The sequence below is a fragment of the Panthera tigris genome, chromosome B3, assembly GCF_018350195.1.
Source record: "Panthera tigris isolate Pti1 chromosome B3, P.tigris_Pti1_mat1.1, whole genome shotgun sequence".
In the NCBI taxonomy this organism is placed as follows: Eukaryota; Metazoa; Chordata; class Mammalia; order Carnivora; family Felidae; genus Panthera; species Panthera tigris.
In genome coordinates this window covers 39244760-39269951 of record NC_056665.1, presented here as the reverse complement: position 1 = coordinate 39269951, position 25192 = coordinate 39244760, and the positions used below count along the sequence as shown (strand labels likewise).

Below are 25192 nucleotides of genomic sequence, written 5' to 3'. Positions count from 1 at the left end.
AGGAGTTCTTTAGACAAAGGTGTGTTGGAACCAGAGACCAGGCTAGGGTCTCCTTTCTGTGTAGCCACGGACTGTTCCTCCCTCTCTGGGCCCTACTGTCCAGAGGGTCGGGTCTTGGTGATTGCCCGGGTACCTTACAGCCCTGACTTTCCAGGACTTGGGGCTCATCAACCCCCTGAATCCATCCAGGCTTCCCAATCCTGGGGTGGGGTAGGGGGCAGCTCCGGCCCCGGGGGCCTCCCTCCTCCCTCCCTCCACAGGCCCGGACGATGCTCAAGGCAGCCAGCAGGCCGCAGCACGGGATCCCCAATAGCTGGGAGGCCAGGAGGCAGGACTTACGTTGAGTGCAGAAGAGTCCAGTCCAGCCAGGGGTGCAGTGGCAGGCCCCATCCTCGGCGCTACAGCGTCCCCCGTTGTGGCAGCTACACGTGTGGAAGCAGGCGGGGCCCCAGAACCCTGGTGGGCAAGCTGGGGGATGGGTGGGACGCAGAGGGTGAGACAGAGGCAGACAGAATCAGAGGGAGAGGAAGGGGGACTGCACGTCAGCCAAGATGCCAGGATACACCCGGGTGGAATTTCCTGGCTTTCCTGACACGCTGTTCCCAGAATTCCTCCACTCACCTCCTGACCCACTCACCCAGGATCCTCTGCCCACTTGCCCAGCTCCGAGGGCTCCTGAACTTCCCTTCTCGGGGGACTGGCTGTGATTTGGAGCGTGTGGGGGTGTGTGAACTAAACACTGCAGTTTACAGCGTGAACACTGTTAACATTCCCGTGACGATGGGGACTTTCCCAGGGTGGGGACTCCCCTCTTTCGGCTGATGAGCTCCCCGAGGACGGCACTGTGTCTCCTCCACCAGAATGGAAATTCCCTCAGGCCAGGCCATCCAACTGGGACCTCCCTCAGGGTACTGGCCACATCTCACCCATCGCACCAGGAGCTCCACGGGGCTAGAGGTTAGGCCTTCACCCTGGTGTGGTCCGTTACTTCCATATCGGATTGGGGTACACCTTACAAGAACAGCTTCTACAATTCCTTGTCCAGGCTTATGTGCCCAGGACACCATTCACATGGGTCACTCAGGGGACCCCTCACCCCTCTGAGGTGACTGCCCTGGCCTCACGTCACTTCCCCACTCCCAAACCCCAGCAAGCCAGTCCCTGCCCCCTTCTCCTCCCCAACCAAACGTAGGGGCTACTCCTTGCTCAGGTGCCCACGGAGCATTAATTCTCAGTCTTAGTATCAATGGTACTCCCAACAATGTCACTATCTCTATTACCAACAGTTAATAACGCCAGTGATCAATCCTAATGACTCATCATGTTAGCTATGGAGCTAAATGGGACTCAGGTGGACATTCCTGTCCAGAGAAGGAGATTTTGGTGGAGGCACCAGGGACACAGAGTTCTGGGCAAGGAAGGGGTGTGTTAGGGGGCCAGACTTCCGGTGGGGGGGCGTTCCCGGGAGGCAGCTGCTTACCCTGTGAGCAGTCCTTGCCAATCCATCCAGGGAAGCACTGGCAGGAGCCATCGATGGGGCTGCAGGTCCCGTTGTTGGCACAGGAGCAGAGCTGGGCGCAATCCTGTCCAAAGCGCCCTCCAGCACACACTGTGGGCACAGGACAGCCTGGCTCCTGCCCTCCCACCTGCACTCCTCAGACCACCACCCGCAGCTGCTGCACCCCTAGATGTTCCCAGGCCATTGCCATCGTGGCCCTGGGCTCACAGATCTGGGTGGGAACTGCCCACCTCCACAGCCCCATCACCCTTCTCCATCTGCACAGAAATGAGTTCCCCTCTTGTGCCCACAGCTGCATTCTTCTGGACGCTCTATTACTGATCCCCCTCGAAAGAGGCCCAGACTGAGGCCCAGAGGGCTAGGTAGAGGCCCTTGACTTGGGCCTCACAGATGGAAGCGGTGAGGCTGGGAATCTGGCCTCTGCCCTCAGTCTACACGGCTCCGCGGCCTTTTGCTTTCCATCACCACATTCTTGCTGGCATCACTATCCCATAGCCATGAGGGTGGACGATGTTTGTAGCTGGAAGCAGAGGGGTGAGTGCAGGTGGCAGGTCGGCCTGCGGTTAGACTGTTGGAGGACTGTCTCTGCCCACCTGTTTCCTCTGTCTCTACAAATCCCACCTGTTCCTCAAGCCTTAGCTCAGCCTCAGGACAACCCTCCTGAGTCCACAAGGAGCTCTCTTCCACTGAGTTCCTGTGGTTATTTCCACCTTGAGTCACTTGTAGGGTTGTGATTCTCACCCCTCCTGGAGGAGTCACTCCTTGGTCCCTAAAGGAAGGGCTGGTGTCCTCAACCAGGCTGTAAGCTCTGATAGAACTAAGTCTGAGTGTTAATTGAGCACCTACCTTTCATTTCCCCTGCAGTTCATTCTCCACCTGCTTCCTACAACTTGAGCTCTTTAAAGCATAGCTCTCTTCTGCATGGCACTCCTGTGCCCTGCTCAGACATCCTCAGTGGCTCCCCACTTCCCCAGAATAAAATATAGCTACCTCACCTGGGTTACCCTTGACCACCTGTCTCTCCCAGACACATCAGCCACTGGCCCACACAACACTTTCTAAATACACCGCATGCCTTCACTCCAGCTGTTCCCTTCTAGAGTTTCCCTGACCCTCATGTCCAGCTGTGGAAATCCTACCCTGCCTATAAGACTTATTTTGTTCTTAAACTTTATTTGTTTGAGAGAGAGAAAGAGCGAGAGACCAAGAGCGAGCACAAGCAGGGAAGAGGGAGAGAGAGAGAATCCCAATCTCACAATTGTGAGATCATGGCCTGAGCCAGTATCAAGAGTAGGATGCTTAACGGACTGATCCACCCAGATGCCCCTATAAGACTCATTTTAAATGCTACCTTCCCTATGATCTCTCTGTAGTAGACTGTTAATCTTTCAACAATCCATTGTCTTCTTCCTTAGAAGTAGAATCCGAAGTTTTAGCTGGGCTTATGGCCACAAAGACTTCATTTCTTAGGCTCCTGCACCGCTGGGTATGGCCATGTGACTACATTCTGGCCAATGGTAAGTGGAAATGCATGTCTTTAGTTGCCCATTCCTCATCCTTGTTGAAGGATAATGTGGATTCTGGATAAGAACTGTGGATAAGGTGGCTGAGTTTAAGCAGCTAGCTTTCATCAGAGGTGGAAGCCATGTACTGAGGATGGCTGAACAACAAGACAGAAGGTGACTGGTCCCTGACATCTTTGTAAGCTACCCTACCATTCTCCAATGGTTTACTTCTGGATAGTTTCTTTCTTGTTTGTTCGTTTTCCTTTTCCCTTTCTTTCTCTCTTCCAGAAATAATGTTTGTCATTTTCAAGTCAGTTATTTTGGCTTTTTATGTCACTTATAGCTGAACTAAATCCCGATTCACCCATCTTCTCTGGTTTTGGGATGCTATGTCCTTGTTTGAACTTCCAGACCCTCGGTTCGTTTCTTCTTCCTGGTCTTCTGTTACTGTAACTTGTGAGTCTATTTCAGGCCAGGCCTGAGTTCTACCCATGTCTTGGTCTTCCACAACACCTGGAAAAACCAGGCAGGGTAGTTGAATGTGTGGAAATAAACCGGCTGCCCCTCAACTCCCAAGTTCTTCTGGGGAAGGCTGAGCTCCAAATTTCCCCCTCTAGACTATAGGCTTTGTGAGGTCAGGGAATGTGGTTCTCCTGTTCTTTATTGCGTCTGAGTGCTCAGCGCAGTGTCTGATGTGTAGGAAACACTCAGAGAATATTCCAACATGGCCAAAATAGGCCTCAGGAGCAGTGACCTTCCAGTGGGTTCTGCTGGGACCAGTGACTCTTCTCCCTTTGAGCTCTTCCAGGTTCAACCTTCTCCCCTTAGAGCCCAGTTGTAGCCATCCCCACAATCCTCCAAGAAGGCTTCCGTGCATTCCTGTTATGGGGGAGGAATCCCTTGAATGTCCGAGGCCCTCAGCTAAGTCACTCAGAGGATCATGGGAAAGTGTTGATTCTTAAAGAGAAGCGACTTACCCAGGACCCAGGCCTCTCAAACCTTGGGCTGGCACCCTCTCCTTTATGCCACACTGCCTCACCTTCAAGCCCTTCCCCAACCAGATTGTGGGCAGCTGGAGCCTGGGATCTGTGTCCACCTCATGCCTTTCCTGGACATGACCAGTGGTTGGGACAAATAATGAAGGCGGCATGGTGCACCAGGGTCTCCAATGTAAAGCCTTGGGTTTGGGTCTTAATTTTATTTATGTATCCAGCAAACAGTTCTAGGCACTTATATTCACGAGACACCATTCAAAGTGCTTCACAAATACTAGTTCGGTCAACCTTGCAATACTTTCAGTATTAGATATTTTCATTACTACTCCCTATTATCAACTCTACAGATGAGGAAACTGAGGGACTGAGGTCAAGTAATTTGCCCAAGGTCACACAGCTAGAAAGGTCTGCCACTTACTCGGTGAGCACTTTTGGACAGACTGCGTGACCCCTCTAAGTCTCTGTTTCCTCATCTCAGAAATGGGGCTAGTGACCCTCGTTCACTGGGCTCAGGCCGTAGTTCGCAGCAATGGGGCTGATCTGGGGCCCTGCGCTTCCCCTGGCCGAAACCTTAGCTCCTTCCAGGGCGGATGGCTTGCCCCTCGCCACCTGCAGCTCAGGTTCCTGCTTCTTCCCCGCCTCTGGGAGGTGCTTGATTTGGGGAGCCCGTTTCCCCAGTCCTGGCCCTGTATGGGGAAGGGCGTGAGCTGCTCCACCTCCCATACCCCCCAAACCGGCTCTGGGCTTCTCTAACAAGACAGTCTTATCTTTGAAGTCTTTCTCACACGCTCCAGGCTGACAAATTCACCCACAGAGCCGCTAATGCGATCAGTCTAATACATTAATTGGTCGACTTCTTAGCTGAATCAAGAGTGAGGCAAGAAGAGGGGCGGTGGAGAAGGGGGCTGGTGAAAAGAAAACATCTGGTTATATTTAATCTATGTTTAATGATTCTGCATAAGCAGTGTCTGTAATTTGTAACTCGCTGGAAAGCCGGTCATTAGAAAGTGTCAGTTCAATTTTTTACAAGGTTTGAGACTTAACCAGGGCAGTTGCCATTAATAGCAAACTCTATTAGATCTATATGTGGAAAATACTCATTAGGCCAGCGGGCGATAAATCAGACATCGCAGGATCTGAGAGTTACTCCGCGGGCTGTTTAGGTCCTAATTTAGACCCAGCCTATCTGTATTGACGGCTGGGTCTCCGATGTTTAATAAGTAAACCTCGACGCGTCGGGTTATGATTAAACTGTCCTAGGAGGGCTGCAAGCAAATGAAACTGTCACATATGCTTCCCTGGGGCCCAAACTTCTCATGACCTCAAAGCATCATGGAATGAACTTTCCACTCATACATATTAACGGCCCATAGCCTTACAAAACCAGCCCAGCTCAGTGGTGATTATTCATCAAAAGAATCTGTTCCCCTGGGAGGTAGTGAGCTCTCAGTGGAAGCATCTAAGCAGAGGCCAGATGAGATTCTCGAGCAGATGACCTTGAAGTTGCTTTAAGCTCTAAGTTTACCTTAGTCTGAGATCTCTTTGCTTCTATAGGTCAGAGTACAAATTCTGCACCCCTGTGTTCAAAGCTGTCCTGAAGGCCTCAGACCACACCTTCCCAGTCCCCCCTTGGCTGTCCCCGGCCCCCACGTTCTTTAGCTACCCCCTAATGCCAGACAGTCCCATGTCCACACCCAAGCTGCTTGCTCTACCCGCAACTCCTTTCTTCCTTCTCTGCCTCTTAGGCTAAGACCCAGCTGAAGACCTGCACAGCATGCTGCTATCCCCCAAATCCACACCGAGCACTGGCCTAATAACTGAGCCAGGGACGGCAGTAGGCAGCGGGGTATGCCAGAGCCCCCTTCTACTTTCGCGCTGGTTGCTAAATACTCAAGAATTTTGTGACCATGTTGAGCCACTGGGACTGTGGCATCAACCGCGGCGGAGACATTGAGGTCACAGAACTTGCTTGCAAATGTTACAAAGCGAGGCTTTCCCCCCACAGAGAGCCAGTTTAGCAGCACGCCAATGCAAATAAGCTTTATTATCTCCCTTTTCAAGTCCTGTTGAGTGGCGGAGGCTGGCTGGAGTTGGCCTTGTGAAGGATGTTGCTGTGGAGATGGGAAACTGCGGTGAGGGATCAGTGACGTTGGCCTGAGTGTGGGGGGAGCAGGGCTGGGAAGCTGCCATCTCCAGCCCATGCCAGAACTGTCTCCTCTGAGTTCCCACAGCATCCTCTGCCTTTACCACTTGGCACTCAGCAGAAGCCATTCGGGGACGCTTCTTACGCAGAACTCATCTACGCTTATTTCATTTTTCCTCAGCTTTGGAGTCACAATTTGTTTCTCAGCTCTGCCACTTTCTAGTGGTGAGACCATGGAGTAGTCATTTAACCTCTCTGAGCCTGTTCCTTTTAACTGCACAATGGCTTTGTCTCATGCCTGGCGGTGACCAGTTCTCACAAAGGCAGGCTTACGCCCTGAAGATGCAGGGAGCTGCCTCCACGGAGCATGATGAGAAGCCCCAAACCCCTCCTTCCAGCCCCTTCTCTCCCAGGATGCCTCGCCTCCCTGGCCCATACCTTCCCCTGGAGACACTACCTTGGTTGCAGAGGGCTCCGGAGAATCCAGGGAGGCACTCACAGATGCCACTGATGTGGTGGCAGGGACCACTGCTGTGCACGCAGAGGGGACATGGCTGGGCGCAGCCATGGCCATAGAAGCCAGGGGGGCAGACTGGAGATGAAGGGGAGAGGATGGTCAGCAGCCTCACGGGCCCCAGTCAGCTTGGCTACCTGGCCGGTTCCACACAGGGATGCAGAGAGGCTCTTCAGGGGTATGCGGAGAGCTGTCTCCACCCCACACCTTCGAGGGCCCACCCCCTTCTGCAGAGAGGAGCTGTGGTCTGGTCCTGTTTCCACTGAGGAGCCAGGCTGGGCCCTGAACTTAGGGACAGAAAAGCCAGTGCAGGGAGAGAGGGGACTAGAGGGAGAGGTTTGATGGGGGCTGACTCTGAGACCCCCAGCCCCTCTCAGGCCAGGACTAGTTCCAACAGGGAAGGGGTGCAGAGGGTGAGCCATCTTACTTCTCTGGCACAAGGGTCCTCGGAAGCCAGGGGCACACTCGCAGCTCCCGTCCTCTGGGGAGCAGGAGCCACCGTTCTCGCAGCTGCAGGAGACGGAGCAGTTGGGGCCCCAGCGACCAGGTGGACACATGCTGTCACAGCGGATGCCTGTGGGCCAGAGGCAGACTCAGGTCAGTGGTAAGAGGAGTGAAGGCAGAAGGAAGGATGATGGGAAGGGGCGCCATGCAGGATAAAGGGGTGGAGGTGAGCACAGTGTATCTGGGAGTGCAGAGGAAAACTCCTATCTAGACTTGGCTGGTCTAGGGAGGGCTTCCAGGAAGAGGAGATGCCCAAACTAAGTCCTAATGGCCAAGGAGGGATTTACCAGGTAAAGGAAACCCTCTGTGCAAAGTGTAGGAGGCAGGAGAGAGAATCGTGCCTTGAAAGAAAACACAGCATAACGTGGCTGAACCATAAAGTGCAAGACGAGGTATGGCAAGAGATGGATTATGGGACCAAGAAGGGACCAGGTCACGAAGGACCACCCTCATCTTTGACATCTTAGCTGGTATCCAAGGTTAGGCTTGAGAGAAACCAACTCCGGGGCAGGTGAATGCTGTTACGGGGCGGGGCTGCACGAGCCACGAGTGAGCTCCCTGCCTAGTGTCCACGTCGGCCCAGGAGCCACTGGTCCTTTGGGTCCCAGACAACCAGCCCTAGGGTGAGGGCTCAGACAGTGGGTGGGGTCTTTTCAGATCCTTTTGACCACAGCCCTCGGTGCAAAGTGGATTTTATATCATATGTGCACACAAGTTTGTAATAGAAACCAACACTTTGCAAAATGAGGTTTTACTGCCGCTGTATGTGACGCACTCCGATGTTTTCTCTACGCTATGATGTATTCTATTAAGAAAGAGGAGGAGGGGCGCCTGGGTGGCTCAGTCGGCTAAGCGTCTGACCTCAGCTCAGGTCACGATCTCGCAGTTCGTGGGTTTGAGCTCTGCGTCGGGCTCTGTGCTGACAGCTCAGAGCCTGGAGCCTGTTTCAGATTCTGTGTCTCCCTCTCTCTCTGACCCTCCCCCATTCATGCTCTATCTCTCTCTGTCTCAAAAATAAATAAACGTTAAAAAAAAAAAAATTAAAAAAAAAAAAAAGAAAGAAAGAGGAGGAAGGCCTACCTGGTCTTCTTGAGCGGAGACAGAGCAAATATGTTACTGAGATGATGGCAGCCCAAAGGCTAAGAATGAATTTTAAAAGGCCCGAGGCCCCAGCTGAGAGGTGGGGTTTCCTCTCAGGCAGAAAGACTTCCAGTCTGACATGCATTAGGTGAACAGATGGGTGTGGGCCCCAGGAAACTGGCGTGGCTTTGGATGGTGAGTATCAGAGGCTCAGAGAAGAACAGAATTAGCTTGAAGATCATGTCTGCCTTGTTCTAGGGACGGGGGTTGCGAGAAAGAGAAAGAGAGAGGGAGGAAGACTCTCAGGCCCAGTGACGAGAGCCAGCCCTAGCACGAGGAGAGCAGTGGGACCAATTTGGAGGCAGGCTGGAATTGCAGAGGCCCCCCTGTGCCCATGGGAAGGGGAGGGAGGGAGGGAGGACTGAACAGGCAGAGAGAGCGGAGAGTGAGGGGATATGACAGGCCTTATTCACCCTCTGGTGCCTGTCTAGTCCAGTGCATACACTCCCTCCTTCGCCCCCCTCCCCGTGACATCTCAATTTGCCAGCAGGGCAAGGGTTTCCGATGCTGCTCTCCTGGAAATGAGGCCTCTCCGTGGCACGGGGGAATCTGGCCAGCACACTCCACCCCTTGATGGAGGCCTCTCCCGGTGCGGTTTCAAGGGCTCAAGAGGCTGACCCTTGACCAACCCCACGGATTGACTGACTGAAGGGGAGCCTGGGGAAGGCAGGGCCACGAAGCTATTCAAAGCTTTGGATACTGCTTCAAGTTTCCCCTTCTCGAGGCACACGAAACCTGTGACCTGCTCCAAGGAATCTTCTGTTGGAAACCCAGGATCAGACTGAGGGCCGAGGGACTCTGCTGTTCCCGGGAGGCCCACCGGACTAAGGCAGAGCTCTGCTGCCTGACGGCGACCTCTGATCCCATCGGTGCCTCAAGTGCTTTTTGTAGGCTGACCAAGGCACGCGGGTCATGCATAAACACTGCTCTTTCCTGAAACCGTATGCGGATACTGCTGTGATTAATAAACACAAAAGCACCCTTGAATTCGTGGCAGCTCGTGGCTATTGTGCGTTCTCCCAATCAATGGATATTAAAAGTACAGCTACTCTCCTGTGTGGGATCCTCAACATGTTTTCATGTCAAGAAGGGGCCCTCCTTCTTGGGGCCCGAGATGGGTCTCAGTGCAAGGTGATTATGCCGACGGCAGGTGTCAGCAAGGGCCCACTGGGTTTCAGGATCTGGCAACTTTGATATTACAGGCCTGGTTCTGCGGGAGTGGGGCCCCTGTTGGAGGTTTTTCTATGTCCCAAGAACTCTCTGGAGCTCGAGACACTGGGATCTGAGTGGGGAGAAGGGCCCAGGGTTTGCCCCCGCGTGGAGTGCCCCAGTTCTACTGGAGGGCCAAAGGAGCAGATCCTTGGCCTGGTGGGAGGGTCTCCAGTTACAGCTTCTGAAAACGCACAGCTTCATCAGTTACGCTATCTAGGCCTTGTGTTCCCAGTAGTTGAATAGGGATAACAATCCCCCTTAGAGGTCCTCCCCTGCTGTATTTTTCGGGAGCCCCCTCTTCATCTATACTGATGGGTAAAGCCAGGCAAACAATTCATGTACTGTGACCTCAAATTCATGCCACGAGGCCAGCAGCGACTCAGCAGCCCACACCCTTCAAGGTCTGCTTAGGGTCCTTCTGCAGGAAGCCTTCCCAGATGTCTACCCAGGGATTCGAGCATCTATTTGAAAGTCAGTGGCCTACAGCTTTGTCCCTGCCTATTATTTGAATGTTTCGTACATAAGGCTCATCTCCCCTGGCAGCAATGTGAAGGGAGCATGGCTTATTGACACTTCTGATCCTCCTTATTTGGTGCTCCTAATGGACAGGACGCCATCTTGGTTATCTTTGCTTCTCCCGTGCCCAGCACAGTGTCAGGTACATAATAGGTATGCAGGAACTACTGCTTTATTGAATTTTGCTGTTTACTGCTAGGCCTGACACAGTGCTGGGTACATGGTCGTTGCCAAGTAAGGACTACGGCGACTGCTTGAGTCAATAAATGCTAATTGAATGAATAGATGATTCCTTCTTACAATGCAATCCTGTGTCCCCATCCTATTGGCACTAACGTTCTGAGACCTTGGACAACTCCCTCTCCTCATCTGTAATCTGAGAGGTTACAGATCATCTTGAAGGTCTCCTTCACTTCAAGGGGAAAACCCATATATGGTTATAGCCCACCTTCTTTCAACTTACTTCAATAAGCATTTAATGAACACCGACTAGGTACAGGCCAAGGGGAACTAGATGTGATGGCACTTGCCAAAAGAGTCTGGCTTATGCAGGCAGGGGGAAGACACGCACATACTTAGGGCAGAGCAAAACCGGTATTGAGTCCAAGCATGAGCAATGAGCCAGGAGCTGGGAAGTCAGGGAGAGACTTCTTGGGGCAGGTGTGGGTGGGGAGGGTTCACTGAGTGCGCGTCCGGGACCTACACCCCATCCCCTCCTTATCCTTCCTCGGTCCCCTTTTCCACGACAAACCTCAGGACATCAATCACTCCTTTGAAATGACTTCAGGGCCGCATTTGGAGAAATGAGCTTTAGAACAGCAGAGGCCTTGCTGAAAAGTTGTCCATCAAAGACAGAATTTTTAAGCACTAGATATCATTAAAATCTTACCAGCTCGCTTGAAATCAAGGCAATGAAAAATTAAAGTGGATTTCCACTTGGCTCCAGCGAGGCATCTGGGGTGCCAGTAACTAGGGTGGAGTCTCACTCCGTACCAAGGGGCAGGGCAGAGGAGCCAGGTCAGAGATGCTGCAGAGGCAGCGACGTCCTTGGCTTTCTGCTGGTCAGCAACCTGGTATGAATTATTATCTGCAGGCCTACACTGCCAGCAACGCCTGCCTTTCTTCCTCTGTCCACCACCTTGGGACCGACTTCATTCCCGCAGCACAGCATGATTAAGCACTTCCCGTATTCATGCGTTACGTTTATTGAGCACAGTGCCATGCACATTTAGCATCTCCCAAGTATTCACTCATTTCAACTTCAAAATGACCCTGCAACTGGGAGGGTTAGAATTATCTGCATTTCATAGATGGAGAATTCAGGACCCCGAGAGGTTAAAGGACTTGCCCAAGGTCACAAACCCAGGCGGTCTGGCTCCAGGTCTGTGTTCCTGACCACCATGGCCTCTGTCTCTCAGTGGGAGGCAAGCGGTGGATACAGTGATGAACAAGGCCCTGCCTCCAGGGAGCTGATGGTCTAGCTGGGGAGCCGAATAATAAATACTCCGATACAGGTTCAGTGTCGAGTGAGCCAAGTATGGCAAAAAGAAGAGTGTAGGATATTATGAGAATTAATAAAAGGGGCTCTGATGCAGTCTTGGCCTGTTGTAAGGGGAAGGCCGTTATCAGGTGAAGAGAAAAGGAAAGAGTGACCCAGGCGGAAAGAAGGCACGTACAAAGGCCTGGAGTCAGGAGAGTGGTCGGCCCAAATGCTCCAGGGTAGTAGACGGGAGCGGGGGGAGGCAAAAGGGAGGTGGCGGAGGTGGGCGGGGGCCAGATCGTATGGACCCTGGGCCACTGTAAGGAATTTGGATTTTATGTAAACGCCAGGAGAAGCCACTGAGGACTCTTGAGCAGGGGCTAGTATGAATGCAGCTGTGTTTTAAGAAGTTCACTTGAGCCACCATATGCATAACGGATGCAGCTGGGCAAGAGGGACAGCCCAGAGAGAGCAAGTAGAAGGCCAAGGCCAAGGCAGGGGCAGCTGGGAGATGGTGCCTGGAGGACCAGGATCATGGCAATGGGATGGGTTTGCTCTATGTCTGGGGAGCAGACTGAAGGATACATTTTGGACCAGGAATACGAGCAGGAGCTAAACGGAAGGTCCCCGTCCCCCTCCCTACCATATCCTCTGTGAATACAGATTCAGCACCTACACCCACCATGTGTTCAACCTTTGTCTGATTTCTTACTGGTAGGTTCCTGACCTTCAGAACGAAGCCTGCACGTAATAGATGTTCAATAATTTGTCTGCTTGAATTGTATGGGATGGAGAAGTGGGGCCCAGAGGAGATAAGGGAAAGGTGCATATGTAAGGAGCAAGAAGAAGTGAAAAAGAACTGTCAAGAGAAGTGCAACCCCAAAGACCTAGTTTCACAGGCCTTGGGTGGTGGCGAGGCAGGGGGCAGTTACCTGTCCATCCGGCCAGGCAGCAGCAGTGGCCTGTGACAGGATCGCAGCCGTCCGCATGGCTGCAGTCACAATGCTCACTGCAGTTTAGCCCAAATGTGCCATCCTGTGGAGAGAAGGGGAGGGAGAAATGACCAGACCTAGACTCCCAGAGGTTCGTACACTTCTGTTGGATTTTGATGACAAAACTGAGCCACTGCCCCATGGGGATGCAAAGAGACTGTGGCCGGGGCGCAGTGGGAGCACTTTTCATAACTGGTGATCGACATGGCCACGAGGTCACTCCAAATCATTCTTTGGCTGCATTCACAGAAATGTGGGGTTCTCGATGGTCAAGCTCAAAAGGATGTAGTTAATGATCATTAACACAAATTTGTAAATGAGAATGCGCTTTGCAAATCACAGTGCATCGATCCCATGTGAAGAATGACTGATCTATTATTTATTCCTAGGCAAGAAGGTACCAACCGACTTTTGTTGCATGTTCATTAGGTGTCAAGAGCCTTCTATCACTCATTTCTCTTAATCCTCACAGCATACCTTTGGGATGGTTCCATTATATTCACAAGTTAAAGATGAGAAATAGGGTCAGAAAGGCGAAGTAACGCGTTCGAGGTCACACAGTTAGGATGTGGCAAAGTCAGCATTTGAACCCAGGACTGTAGGCCTCATTCAACAATATCACATAGTGGTTGGTTTAACTTATTTGGATCTTAGACTAAGATCCAGTGATTAAGTCTGGGTGGTTATTACTGAAGAGTGTTTGGTTTTGTCCTCCCATACCCTGATCATAAAATTATTGAGGAACAGCAACCCCGAGGGGTTAGTAATGGCTGTCCTGTAGCAGTGGGTTATGAAGGATTCTGAGGCTGCGCATGGGCTCAGGGAAATGTGCCAGAGACAATTAATAATGTTAACCAAGCACAGCAAGGGGGAAGTGATGCCACGGCACTCCATCTGCCAAAGATCTGCCATTTTCTAGAGGAAAGGGCTGAGGTCCCAAAGCAGGAAAGTGGCCACAGAGGTTAGAACTAGGGCTGAGCCCTGAACCCACGTGTCCCACCACCTAGTCCAGGGCTCTTGTCTGCACACCTCCGTGGACAGAACGACCGCAGGGAAAGGGTGAGAGGGGCTGTTGGGCACACCCGGTCCTTCCCTGCCCCGGGCGCTCACCGGGCAGGGCAGTTCGCAGGTGTCTCCAAGCCAGCCGGGGGCACAGGAGCAGGAGCCATCGGCAGGGCTGCAGGCTGCCCCGTTGGCACACGAGCAGCTCTCATTGCAGTCCAGGCCCCACGTCCCGCTGGGACACGGCAGGGTGCAGTCCAGGCCTTGCCACCCTGCGGGGAGGGACGGGGGCTGTCACCGCTCCATCTGGGCCCAGCATGGCCTTCTGCCCCCTCTCCCAGCCGGGCCCCTGCCACCTAAACCTTTGTTTCTCTGATTGCTGCGTTAGAAGACACATTCCACCTGGAGTCTGCTCAGAAACACAGCACGGCTATTAGGAGAGCTGGGGCGAGAACCCAGGTCTCCCGCCTCCCAGTTCTCACTGCCCGTGCTGTAAGTGCTTGATCCCCCCTGGGACAGGGAACCGGCTGAGATGCGGAGGGCTATTTCTGCCCAGGGTGGAATCCGGCAGCTTATTTTAGGGCCCTTTTTTTTTCAGGACAAGCTGGTTTCCCATTCTGAGGCTGGGCACTGGTCTGCTGGCTCTCAGATCCATTTCTCCCCCTCCCTGCTCTGATCTGTGTCACAGGGGGCTGATCCCTGCTGCCACATACCCCAGGTTCTCCCTCGGCTGGCTCCCAGATGGGCTTCACAGTGGGTGACCTGGCCCACAGACCGCAGTGGGGGAGCAGGAGAGACGTCACGTACCTTGTCCCCTTTCTCTGCTGCAGGCAGGGCCTCTGATGATGGCTGGGTCTCCACCGTGCTCCAGCACTGTCACGCAACTCCTCTATCCATGTGCCAGCTCCCACCCAGTGGCCCTCACTCCCAGGCTCTAGAATTCCACTTCCTCCATCTGTCCTTCCCCTCCAGGAGTGGTGGAAACTCCTCTCAGCTTCTCATCTCTGGTCAGCCTGCCTTCCTTTGTATGCCACCCCAGCGATTGTAACACCACTGTAACTAATCCCCTCTATTACATTCCTGCTATTGAAGTCCCTGGCATGGGTTTCCTTGGCTGGAACCTGACAAATAAACTCCCTGACTCTGCATGTGGGTGGATGGGGCAGGAACAGCCCAGACTCCTCAGCTCGGCAGCCCACTCGGGCAGTGTGCACATCTGAGGAGGGTGGGACTGGAAAAGAAGGCACATCACCTTCCTTGCAGGTGCAGGAGCCATCCACGGGGGAGCAGGTACCACCGTTGTTACAGGTACAGACGGACGAGCAGTTGGGGCCGTAGGTCCCCATGGCACATGGAACTGCACAGACCTCTCCCTGGAAGAAGAGGAGGTGAATTCTGGATCAGAGTTGTCCTGTGCTGGTTGGCTGTGGTAGGGAGAATAATGCCCTCCCCTCTTGCCCCCATATAAGATGTTCATGTTCTAATCCCTGGAATCTGTGAATGTTACTTTACCTGGTAAAAGGGACTTTGCAGATGTGATTAAGGACCTTGAGGTAAGGAGAATATTCTAGATTATGCAGGTGGACCCAACTAATCACATGAGTCCTTAAAAGTGGAAGATGACTAAAGAAGATCAGAGAGCTATGCCATAAGAACTCCCCCACCTGCCTGTCACCTGGTTGGAAGAAAGGGAACACAGCCAAGGAATGCACTGGCCTCCGGAAGACAGGATCAACCCTCATTTTAGAGCCAGCAAGAAAATGGGGACCTGAGTCCTACAACCCTAGGAACTGAATTCTACCAACTTCCCTGAATGAGCAGGAATCAGATTCTCCCCTAGAACCTCCAAAAAGGAACACAGCCTGCAGACCTTGACTTTAATCCAATGAGACCCACACCTGACCTACAGGACTGTAAGATAATAAATCTGTGTTGTCTTAAGCCACTAAATGTGTGGTAATTTGTTACAGCAGTGATAGGTAACAGTGATTGTCACTGATTGGGGGAGGGGTCAGGCTTCCAGACTACAGCTCCAGATGGGGAAAGCCCCCATGGAACTTGACCCCTGAGTCTGTATTAGGTCACAGCAGGACAGAATGTAACCCTATGCCTTTCAATATTATTTGATTCTCGCCAAGAACCCCATGACACAGATAATAGTACTCTAATCTCCCCATTTACCTCAACCTCAGAGAAGCTAAATGTAGACGGTAATAGTTAATGTTTACTGAGTGCTTTCTCAGTATCAGGCACATGCATACATCCTCTCATTTAATCCTCACAAGACTCGCAGGAGACTATTTATTGCCTCAGCGTCATTCCTGTTTTATAGATACAGCAATCGTATGGAGAAGTTAGGTAACTCTGCCCCAGTCATGATACTAAGAACAGCTGATCTCTATTTGAACCAGGGCTGGCTGCCTAACCATTCTGTTACCAGGCATCCTAAACTGGCTTCCCCAGAAAGCATTCTCCGAGATGGACATTAGTGAGCTCTTGAGAAGGGTCCCTATGAGGAGTAAGGGAAGCAGGACTGGGTAGGGGAGAAACGGCCCTGAGTTGCAGTCAACAATGATCTCTGCTGATCTGCCAGAAAGCTCTGGATCTGGGATGGCCCTTAGAGATATCCAAGCAGGGGAAGGGGAGGGAGAGCCTTTACAGCCCCCACCCAGCATTGGACATCCACTGCTCCGGGGAAGGAGGCATGACTTCATAGGAATCGGCACCCTCTGACTGAGGGCAGTTTCTGGAGAGGGACGCAGTCGGGAGCCACTGTTTCCTGAAGCTGGGGAAGAAGGGGTGTCTCAGCCCCGAAAGCTGAATCTGAGGGGTACACTACAGCGTCCACTATACCAGGCCTCCATGGGTGGGCTATTCATTCCAGTGAAGGGTTCAAGGCGGGGGCGGGGGGAACCAGGAATGGGGACTCCACAGGCCTTGAGGGGTGAGAGCATTCAATGTGCCGGAGAAGAGCCAGGTACAGGCAATCCAGGCAGGAAGAGTGTGGACAAGAGTGCAGAGGAGTATGAGAGCTGAGAATTTTCTAGGGGTAACTGCTGGAAGAGTTTGTGTAGGGAGCGGTGAGGGGGATATTTAAAGGGGAGCTGGGAGCCTTGAACGGCAGGTAAGGGGTTTGGGCTTTCTTCCCTGAGCTCTTTGGGACATGCCTTCCATACTCAGGAGCATGTTTGCTCTGAGCATGTGCTCATTAGAGGTTGGAGTCCTTCACCAGAAGTCTCCATGGTTCCCAAACTTTCCCCTGCCAGTCCCTGGCAGGCCCTGACCAGCTGGAGTCTGCAGCACTCCCATTACCCAGAAAGCTCTAATTTTTCCAAGACTATAAATAGCCCCCAGGAATATATTTAAGCTCTGAGGGTCTTGGCCCATGGGCAAATTGCACGCACAGCTTATGAGTTTCTCTGCATGAATTTACTTTAAGGGAGAGGGGTTTCTCTCCTGGTATCCTCATTAGTGTCCCCGGCCCCAGTCCTCCCAGGAGGCCTCCAGGGGCCTGTGAGCCCAGCTGTGGGTCTGTTGATGGGGCTCAGAGAGGACTTTCCATCCTGGCTCTATTCCAGGGGGCAAGATACAGAATGCCCAGCTTGAAATGTTTGCTCCCCAAAAGGCTGCACCAGGGCACCCATTTTCTCACAGTGAAACCCATGCAGGGATATTGACAGCTTGAGGTTGCCGGGCCGAGAGGACTTTCTTCTTCCCAGAGAAGGAAATGGAGACTCAGAGAGGGTCAGTGACTCATTCTGCACCCCCCACCCCTGGTGTATTAGTGAGGATGAAGGAGAAGGCAGGGAGGGAGGAAGGAGAATCAGACGTTCCTTCCAGAGAGGCGGCAGAGCCCGGTGGTTTGAGAATGGACTCTGGTGCCATCCTATTTCCAGCATTTACTGCGTGACCTCGCACAATTTGCTAAACCGCTCTGGGACTCAGTTCTTGCATCTGTAAAATGGGAGAAACAATATCCCTACCTCATACGATTGTCAAGAGGATCAAATCAGTTACATTTGAAGTAGACAGAACAGCGCCTGGCAGGTAGAAATTGCTATAAAAGCTCTTATTACTGCAAAGAAATCTCTCCCGTGGAAAGAATACACAAAACCCTCCAGGGTTTTGGCAGAAGGCAGCTATGGAAAAGGGACCATCTCTCACTCAGTGAACAATGCTGGGCCCTGTGCAGTAAAGAAGGCTGGTGCTCACAGGGGCAGGAATCCTGACTTCATGCCCCCGGGTTCACCTTCTCCCTCCTCCTGTAGGCTGTGTCCCCAGTTCTCTTCCTCATGGCTGAAGCAGGCCACAAATTTTATCACGACACACCAGGGGCATGGTCTGGGCGGACAGATTGACCTCTCACTGAGGAGGGGCTACTATGTGCCAGGAGCGCCTCCCAACACTTTGCATTTGTTAGCTCCTAAAGGCAAAAAGTCCAAACAGAGCAGCGAGCAGTTTCTAAAGTACAGAGTTCTGCACCAAAGGGATGTGAGCCTGGTACGCCTAACTCCGAGCACTCCCCTTCTTCCACCCATTCTGTCCTGACCCCCACTTGGCTCAAACTCCTTCAGAAGCACGCGTACTAAACTTTTCGTCCAGTTCCCTACTTCCGGCCACTGAGCGGAGGGTCAGGCCTGCTCTAGAATTGATTGGCTGTCTCTGGGGATTGACATTTACTGCAAGCCAATCATCAGCCTAATTTCTCAGATTTAGACTAACAGCCCCGCCCACCTCCGGGCAGACCGGGGAGGCTGGCTAAGGTGGGGTGATTCCCAAGGTGCCCCAAGTACGACCTCCCAACACGCAGGCCATTGTCTCACCCACACACCTCCCCAGATTGGGGGACCACTAACAGGCTTTAATCATGATGGCCTGTGAGGCAGGTCTGTATTTGTATCAGGGTCAGTATTTGTACCTATATGTGCTTAGTCAGTGTATACACCTATGAGTGTGTGCGTGTGTGTGTGTGTGCATGTGCGCATGCATGTGTGGATGTCTAGGGGTATCTGTTTAACTGCCTGGGTGGGTCTGGGTAGAAATCCTTTTCCTCTTGCTACGTTCCGTCCCCAGTCCTGCTCTAGTGGGAATGGGTACATACACAGCCACTGTGCTTGTGTCTGCCCTGGGCTGTGAGCTCAGGGAGACGGGGATCTGATTTTATTCATGTTTAGATTCTCAGGGCTTGAGAGCCTGTTGGTACATAATGAGCCCTCAATAAATGTTGTTTAATTGAAATGAGATGTTTGTGGGTACACGCTGGCTTCTACTGTGGACAACCAGAAGGACTGGGCACCTTCCATATGCTTTCTCTCTCATGCCAGGCAATTCAACAAATGTTCGCTACGTGGGGACAACTCTGAGCCAGCCTGGCAGTGGGCTCCAGGGGCCCTCAGGATGCTGAGACCCAGTGTCTGCCTTTGGGCAACTCCCAGGCAGCGTCCACACAGGCACACTCTTGGCTGCATCCAGATGTGTTTACCTGTCCGCTTATTTGCTGTCTGCTCCCCCAGTGAGACTGAAAGTTTCATGACAACAGGGCTCTTATCTGTCTGGGCTGCCCCAGTGTCTGTAGCTCAGCACCTGGCATAGAGTACAGGTATCTATCATGTTGAACAAATGAGTGACGGGACCTGTTGGGCCCAGGTTCTGTGGCTCCCATCACACACACGAAGCAGAATAGTGTCTGGTCTGAGGCTGGCCACGTTACCATGCCGAAGCTTGCCTTTTCTGGGGGCTCTTGTGAAAAGGGAAAGCCAGGCCAGATCCTGGTCTATGGTTCCAAGCCATACCCTGCCACTCCCTGCCCAAAGCCTGCCCGGCCAGGCTGAGGGTGAGAAGTGCAGCTACAAAATTACCCTGCTGGCCTCCAGTGCACCTGCTCAGGGAGACAAGACCCTCTGACCTGAACAGGTAAAGATGATCAAACCCATGGCTCTCATGAAAAGGAGACTATAAGCCAGAGGGCCACGAGGCGGAGCTGAGACCTGTGGGCCAACGCTCAGGGGACTGGCTGCCAGACTGCGTCCTCTCTGCTCCCTGTCCCCCGGCCCAGTGCCTGGTCTAGACCAGCCCTGAATCGACATCTGTTGATCTTTTCACACTCCGGGGAAAAGGAGAGGACAAGAGGCCAGGCTTGTGAGCTCACATCAGAGGTAAAGTTGGGGAGACTGCATTTGGCACCTCTCATGCCTCACAGATCTTGGCACTTACACCCCCACTCCTTCATCAAGAGCACCCTAAGGCCCTGTATTGAGGCTGTTCCCCAAGATCTCCATCCAGCACATCTCTTACTGCCAGAAGACAGTGTTCTCTTCTGATTGACCCACGTTCATGCTGGGTCATATATAGGTCTTAGTTTCCCTATCAATTATATGTCGTTATTAAAATCAATCCGTCTCCCCAACTTCTTGCCACCAAGGACCCTTGTTAGTATCCTCCCCCTACAAAGCCCCTTCAATTTGAAAGGCACTAGCGATATTCTGGGCTGGTATCTAAGGCCAGTCACGTATTGAGCAGGTGGAATGTGGCCAGTGACCACATGCCACGTGACTCTGGTGGCAGCATCTTGTCCACCAACCATGACCCAGAAATTCCAGTGATGTCACCTGCAACCAATCAGAGCTTCTGATGAGCGCACTGTAACCTGAGATATCACATAGAGTTAATTTAATTCTAATTAAAAGCAAAAGAAAAACCTCGGTGTTTTAGTTAGCTTCATCGCAGGTAATGGAATATTGCCTGTAGGCTCTGTGAAATGTTCAAAACCCCTCTTGGCAACCTGCTGCAGCCTTTTCAAACATCTAGCTGGGAACCACCGGCTGAATTGTCTCTAAGGGCCCTTCGGCTCTGACTCTCTGAACATTTTCTTGCCTGCAGTAGGGGTCTTAGCCCAAAGGACGGAGGAATGGTAGGAACAGAGGCCCAGGGCTGGGGAGTCCTCCTGGGGCTCTAAGAATCACACGGGCCAGGTGGCCACCTACTCTGCTCATGCATGGTCTGGGCCTGACCACACACCATTCATAACAATGAGGGGACAGCCCACTGTACCAGAGTTGGAAGGACTCTGGGAATCACTTGGTCCAGCTGTCTTGTTTTACAGGTTAAGGAAACTGAAGCCAAGAGAGGGAACATGACTTGCCCCAGGCCATACAGCCAATGAGAAGCAGGGATGGGTTTCAAACTCAACCTCTTGGCACCCATTACAAGCACAGGATGCTAATAGCCTAGCTGTGGTGAAACTCTAGGAGAGCCTACGCTGCCCCTGCTCATACTGACAGCACACTCACCACCGAAGCACAGAGCATCCGGAACATATGGCCCTGACCTTGAGGAAGGGCTGCCCGCTGAGGCCCAGATGCTTGGAGTCTTTCTCAGCACCTGGAAATTGATGCCTGAGCATTCTTACATTCTTACCCATCCCCATCTCCCCTCCGCACAGCCCACACCCCCAGCCCCAGAAAGGGAGCCCTCCACCTCCCACAGGGACAGACCCCCGAGGTTCCAGCTTCTGCTGGGGGAAGCCTGCCAGCCCCGCTCAGCGGCTCCACTCTGTGAATGGACGATGGAGGTGAACACCTCCTCTCATCCAAAGGCCTGTTAATTATAGATGCAGCATTGGCTATTAACATCTTGAACTTGATTTGAAAGAGCTACCGGTGGAATGGAACCCCTGGAGCTGGTTGCTGAAGAGATGCAAATCTCCCCTACACCTTCCACCTGCCTTCTTGCACAACGTGGCGGCACAGGCCCAGACCCCGGTGGGTAATGAGTTACATGTTCTATTAAATTTGTTTCAAATGCTCTTTATTGAATTTTCTCCCCTGCAATACGCTGCTTTGTAGTTTGGCCCTGTTTGGGAAAATTAATCAGCAGCTGGGCTTCTGGTGTGGATCATCCGTTTTCCTTGCAATGGGCCAGAGGTTAATGAGTATTTTTTGGAGAGGGAGGAGGAGGGGGATGGAAAGTGGTTGACTCTGCCTCCCACAAAAGAGGGAGGCAATGTTGCAAGTTCATCTCTGGGTCCCTTTAAATATGTTCTGGGGGTGGGAGGCAGTGTAAACGGAGCGGAGCCGGGCTCTCTAGATCCAGGCCAGGGTGGTGGGTATATGCTCCTGCCAGCCTATGGGACCTCAGCAGAGAGGACTCTGGGAGAGCCAGTCAGGGAAGCCACCCTGACCCACATGTCTTCTTGTTGGAGAGCTACAGATGGTTTAGGTAAGAGACGGCCCTTGCATCTAGGGTCAGAATGCATGGATCGAAGTAAGGCAAAAGCACCAGCTCATGGCAACGTGGCCTCATTCGTCCATCCATCCAGTCCACAGAACTTTGCCAAACACCTCCTATACAGGCCAGGCACCATGACAGGCCCCGGGTCTCATCAATGATGACACCGGACTAGATGCGGCCTAAGGTCCTATTCAGCCCCTACCATATTCTTGAGCCTCCCCCCACCCCCCTACTTCAGAGCAGGGGTCCCTGTCACCGGCTCCTTTGCGGCACTAGCTGCAATCGTAACGAATTAAAAAAAAATCAGCTCTCATTCACTGGATTGTAAGTTCCAGGAAGGTAGGGACTGGGTCTGCTTTATTCAGCCGTACAGCCCCAGCCCTTAGCACAGACCCTCGCTCACACTCGGTGCTCAGTGCACATGTACTGACTTAGTTCGGTCGTTCCGGAAATGGTTTTCAAGCATGAGCACGTGTCAGACACTGTGCTAGGCTGGGGGACACACCAAGAGTAGCACAGAGAATTTCCCCCCTCGTGGAATTTACCCCCTAGTGGCTGGAGCAGGGTACAGCATGGGGTGAGGCAGTGGCATGAGAAGGGTGGAGGTTAGTCCCCTTCTTACATCCCCACAACATTCTGCAGGCAGCCTTTAGTGGCCTCCCTGATCTTCTGGTTGTTCCTGTTCCGCCCCCTACCCTACTACCCCTGGAGGTTCACGGCCACCAGTGCAGGCTGATCTTGATGTCTAACGTCATGTCAATGCCAGCAGCACACATGTGGAGTCCGCTTGGTTCTTTCCAAGGCCCCCTGCCAGGCAGGTGGCCACGTTTGCCAAGCAAAGTGCCAGCCCTGGGCTGCTGGCTCTCTCCCTGCCCACCCTTCTCAGTCGTCACCACCCCCGGCTCCAATGCCCACCCTTCTCAGTCGTCACCACCCCCGGCTCCAATGCTCAGGCAGTGGGACTCCCAGATAGGGAGCCTCATTTATAATTTTCTGGGGAGAAAGAATGACACATGGCTCACAAGGCAAATAGAGAACAGCTCGGACCGAACGCCAACCACGGAGGGCTCTCCAATGCAGAGCAAACCTCACTGGACCTAATTAGTGTGTCACTGATAAAGCAGCAACTGACAGTGGATACATGTTGGGGAAAAGAAACTCTGCATAAGGCATGAGGAGCAGAGGGTCAAAGAGATGAGAGGGAGAGAGGGATGGAGGTCACTTATCATATCCATTCCCATCCCTGCCTTCCCATGCTGAGGGGGTAACACCCAGGGTCATTCTGTCTGGCTCCCAAGGGGGATGGGTGGAAAAGGGCTGAAGATTAGGCCTGGAAGCCCTATGTCTGTCCAAAATGAGTTAGCTGTTAGTGACCTGAGGCTGCTCTGTACAGCTGTGCAGGCAACACACTGCACAACTCTAGAGGTGCCACTCACAGGACAGTCATCAGTTTGGGTATATATTACATTAATTTTCTGGCAGATGTCAGTAGAATGTCTTGAGAAAGGGATGCCTTTTTCTCATCTGCACAAATGTGCTATATAACACTGACCCCTCACGAGTCTTCTCTGAAGGAGCACAGATACCTTCTAATGGTTCCCAAACAGATACCAAGATATTACAGAGACCTGAACAGCTGTGAGTGTGGTCAAGAAAGGACATTTGGGCTCAAGTTAAAGCCATGCCACTTACTGGCTGCAAATCCAGGAGGTCCTCCTGGAGACTCAGCTGCTTGCTGTCTTGGTAAAACAAAGTTTCTCTTCTGGTCTGCATTGCTGTCCTTGTCCTATCAGTAAGTCCCCTCCCCTTCTCCAATGGTTCCTGCTGAAGAGTCTCTTCTGAGATCAGAGAAGGCATCACAGGCTAACAAGAGCTCATAGAGCCCTCATCAGAGGTCTCTGTATCTTGCCAGGTGACTCCCAAGTCTAAGAGCCCTGCAGAGTTCTTACATGCATAGTGGGCAGCCCCCAGAGACGGGGAGCAGGTGCAGGCAGGACTCTGGTCCTCACCACTGTCCACACCCTGCACCCCTACAGACGGGGCTGACCTACTGTCTCAGGACAGACTGCTCCCTTGGTGCCAGCCCATAGCAGGTACTTGATGTCCTCTGTCCCCTTCTGTTCTTATAATAGCCCTGCAGGGAAGGAATTACCTCCCTTGAGAGAGAACCACCCTAGAGAGAGGCCAAACCAAGGCTGGAGGGGTCAATCTGCCCTAAGTCACTGTGGGAAAGGGGCCAACAGATCCCTCGGACCAAGCTCTCCCCTCGACCCAGCCACCTTGGCTGCAGACAGGCTGGCGATACTGGGGACCCAAATGTCCCGAGCACCTACTGTGTGCTGATGCCTTCCTACACATTAGTTATTAAATGTATGCTGATGGCTACTAGCAACTTCTGGGGGGCAGTCTTAGGGGGCATTTGTATCTCGTGTCGGGAAACTCTTAAAGCCCCAAAGTCTTTAAAACTTGGAGGAATAAAGCTAAGACGGCGGAAAGACAGAGAACAGGCCCCATGAGCGAGAGAGCCTGGGGAGTGAGCCGACACCCATCAAATGGCGTGTATCCTCTGAAAGAGACAGCGCTGGCTACAGTGACGATGCTGGTGACAGCACTGCTGGCGACTGAGCATGCCGTCAGCGTGCCGCACGCGGAGGGCCTCAGCCCTCAGTGGGAAGGCCTTGCTTTCTAAGACGGCTTCGCTTTCCTGCTCTTGGCCTCATCTCCCCATCCCCGCTCCTCCTCCTGTGTCCTGTGCTGAGGGTCTGGGGGTGGGGATGACTCCAGACACAGAGGATCAGGGCCTCCCCTGCAGGATCAGTTCTCCCCTGAGGACAGGACAAGGCTTCCCAACAAAGACTGGGCCCGAAGCTTCAAGAGTCCCTGGACAAGCCCTGACAGCCTTATGGCCCCAATCACTCCGCATCAGATTTTTTTGAGTTCCTTCGCGGTTTTAGAAAGTGCCAGGAGAACACTGCTTCTGAACTGCCGGGAGAGCCTACGGTGGGGCATCAAGGAGAGGTCTCCATGAGCTTCGAGGAAAGAGTTTGCAGAACAGAGTGGGGCGGGGGGCCCAAGATGAGACTAGTACCGGAGGGCCACCGCCCTACTTCAGATGTTCTGCAGACTGTTTCTGGGGAGCCTGTGTGTGTGTGTGTGTGTGTGTGTATTGCAGGGCCTAGATCCTCTGAGGTGGCAGCTGGGTGGTATGGGCCCAGGGCAGTGGCCTGAACAGCTAGAGTCTCAATAGTGATAATGTCCCAGATGGGAACCAGATTATGGGAAACAGAGGATCCTACAGATTCTGATGGGGGTGTTTACCAGGGTCCAAGTAAAATGTGGACTATTCACGACCTAGGGGATGCTTTTTTTTTTTTTTTAATGTTTTGTTTTTATTTTTGATAGAGAGAGAGAGAGAGAGAGAGAGAGAGAGAGAGAGCAGAG

At 52.7% G+C, this 25192-nt stretch overlaps 1 protein-coding gene across 1 annotated transcript in view; it reads right to left on the bottom strand.

The window, feature by feature from the left end:
* MEGF11 (multiple EGF like domains 11) overlaps nucleotides 1-25192 on the bottom strand; it is a 230607-nt gene that overhangs the window by 18651 nt on the left and 186764 nt on the right. Inside the window, exons 10-16 of the mRNA XM_042988596.1 lie at nucleotides 14775-14895; nucleotides 13631-13794; nucleotides 12461-12563; nucleotides 7104-7250; nucleotides 6620-6754; nucleotides 1481-1609; nucleotides 340-468 (exon numbers count right to left, since the gene is read on the bottom strand). Coding sequence (XP_042844530.1) covers nucleotides 340-468; nucleotides 1481-1609; nucleotides 6620-6754; nucleotides 7104-7250; nucleotides 12461-12563; nucleotides 13631-13794; nucleotides 14775-14895 — 928 coding nt within the window. The remainder of the gene's footprint in view (nucleotides 1-339; nucleotides 469-1480; nucleotides 1610-6619; nucleotides 6755-7103; nucleotides 7251-12460; nucleotides 12564-13630; nucleotides 13795-14774; nucleotides 14896-25192) is intronic.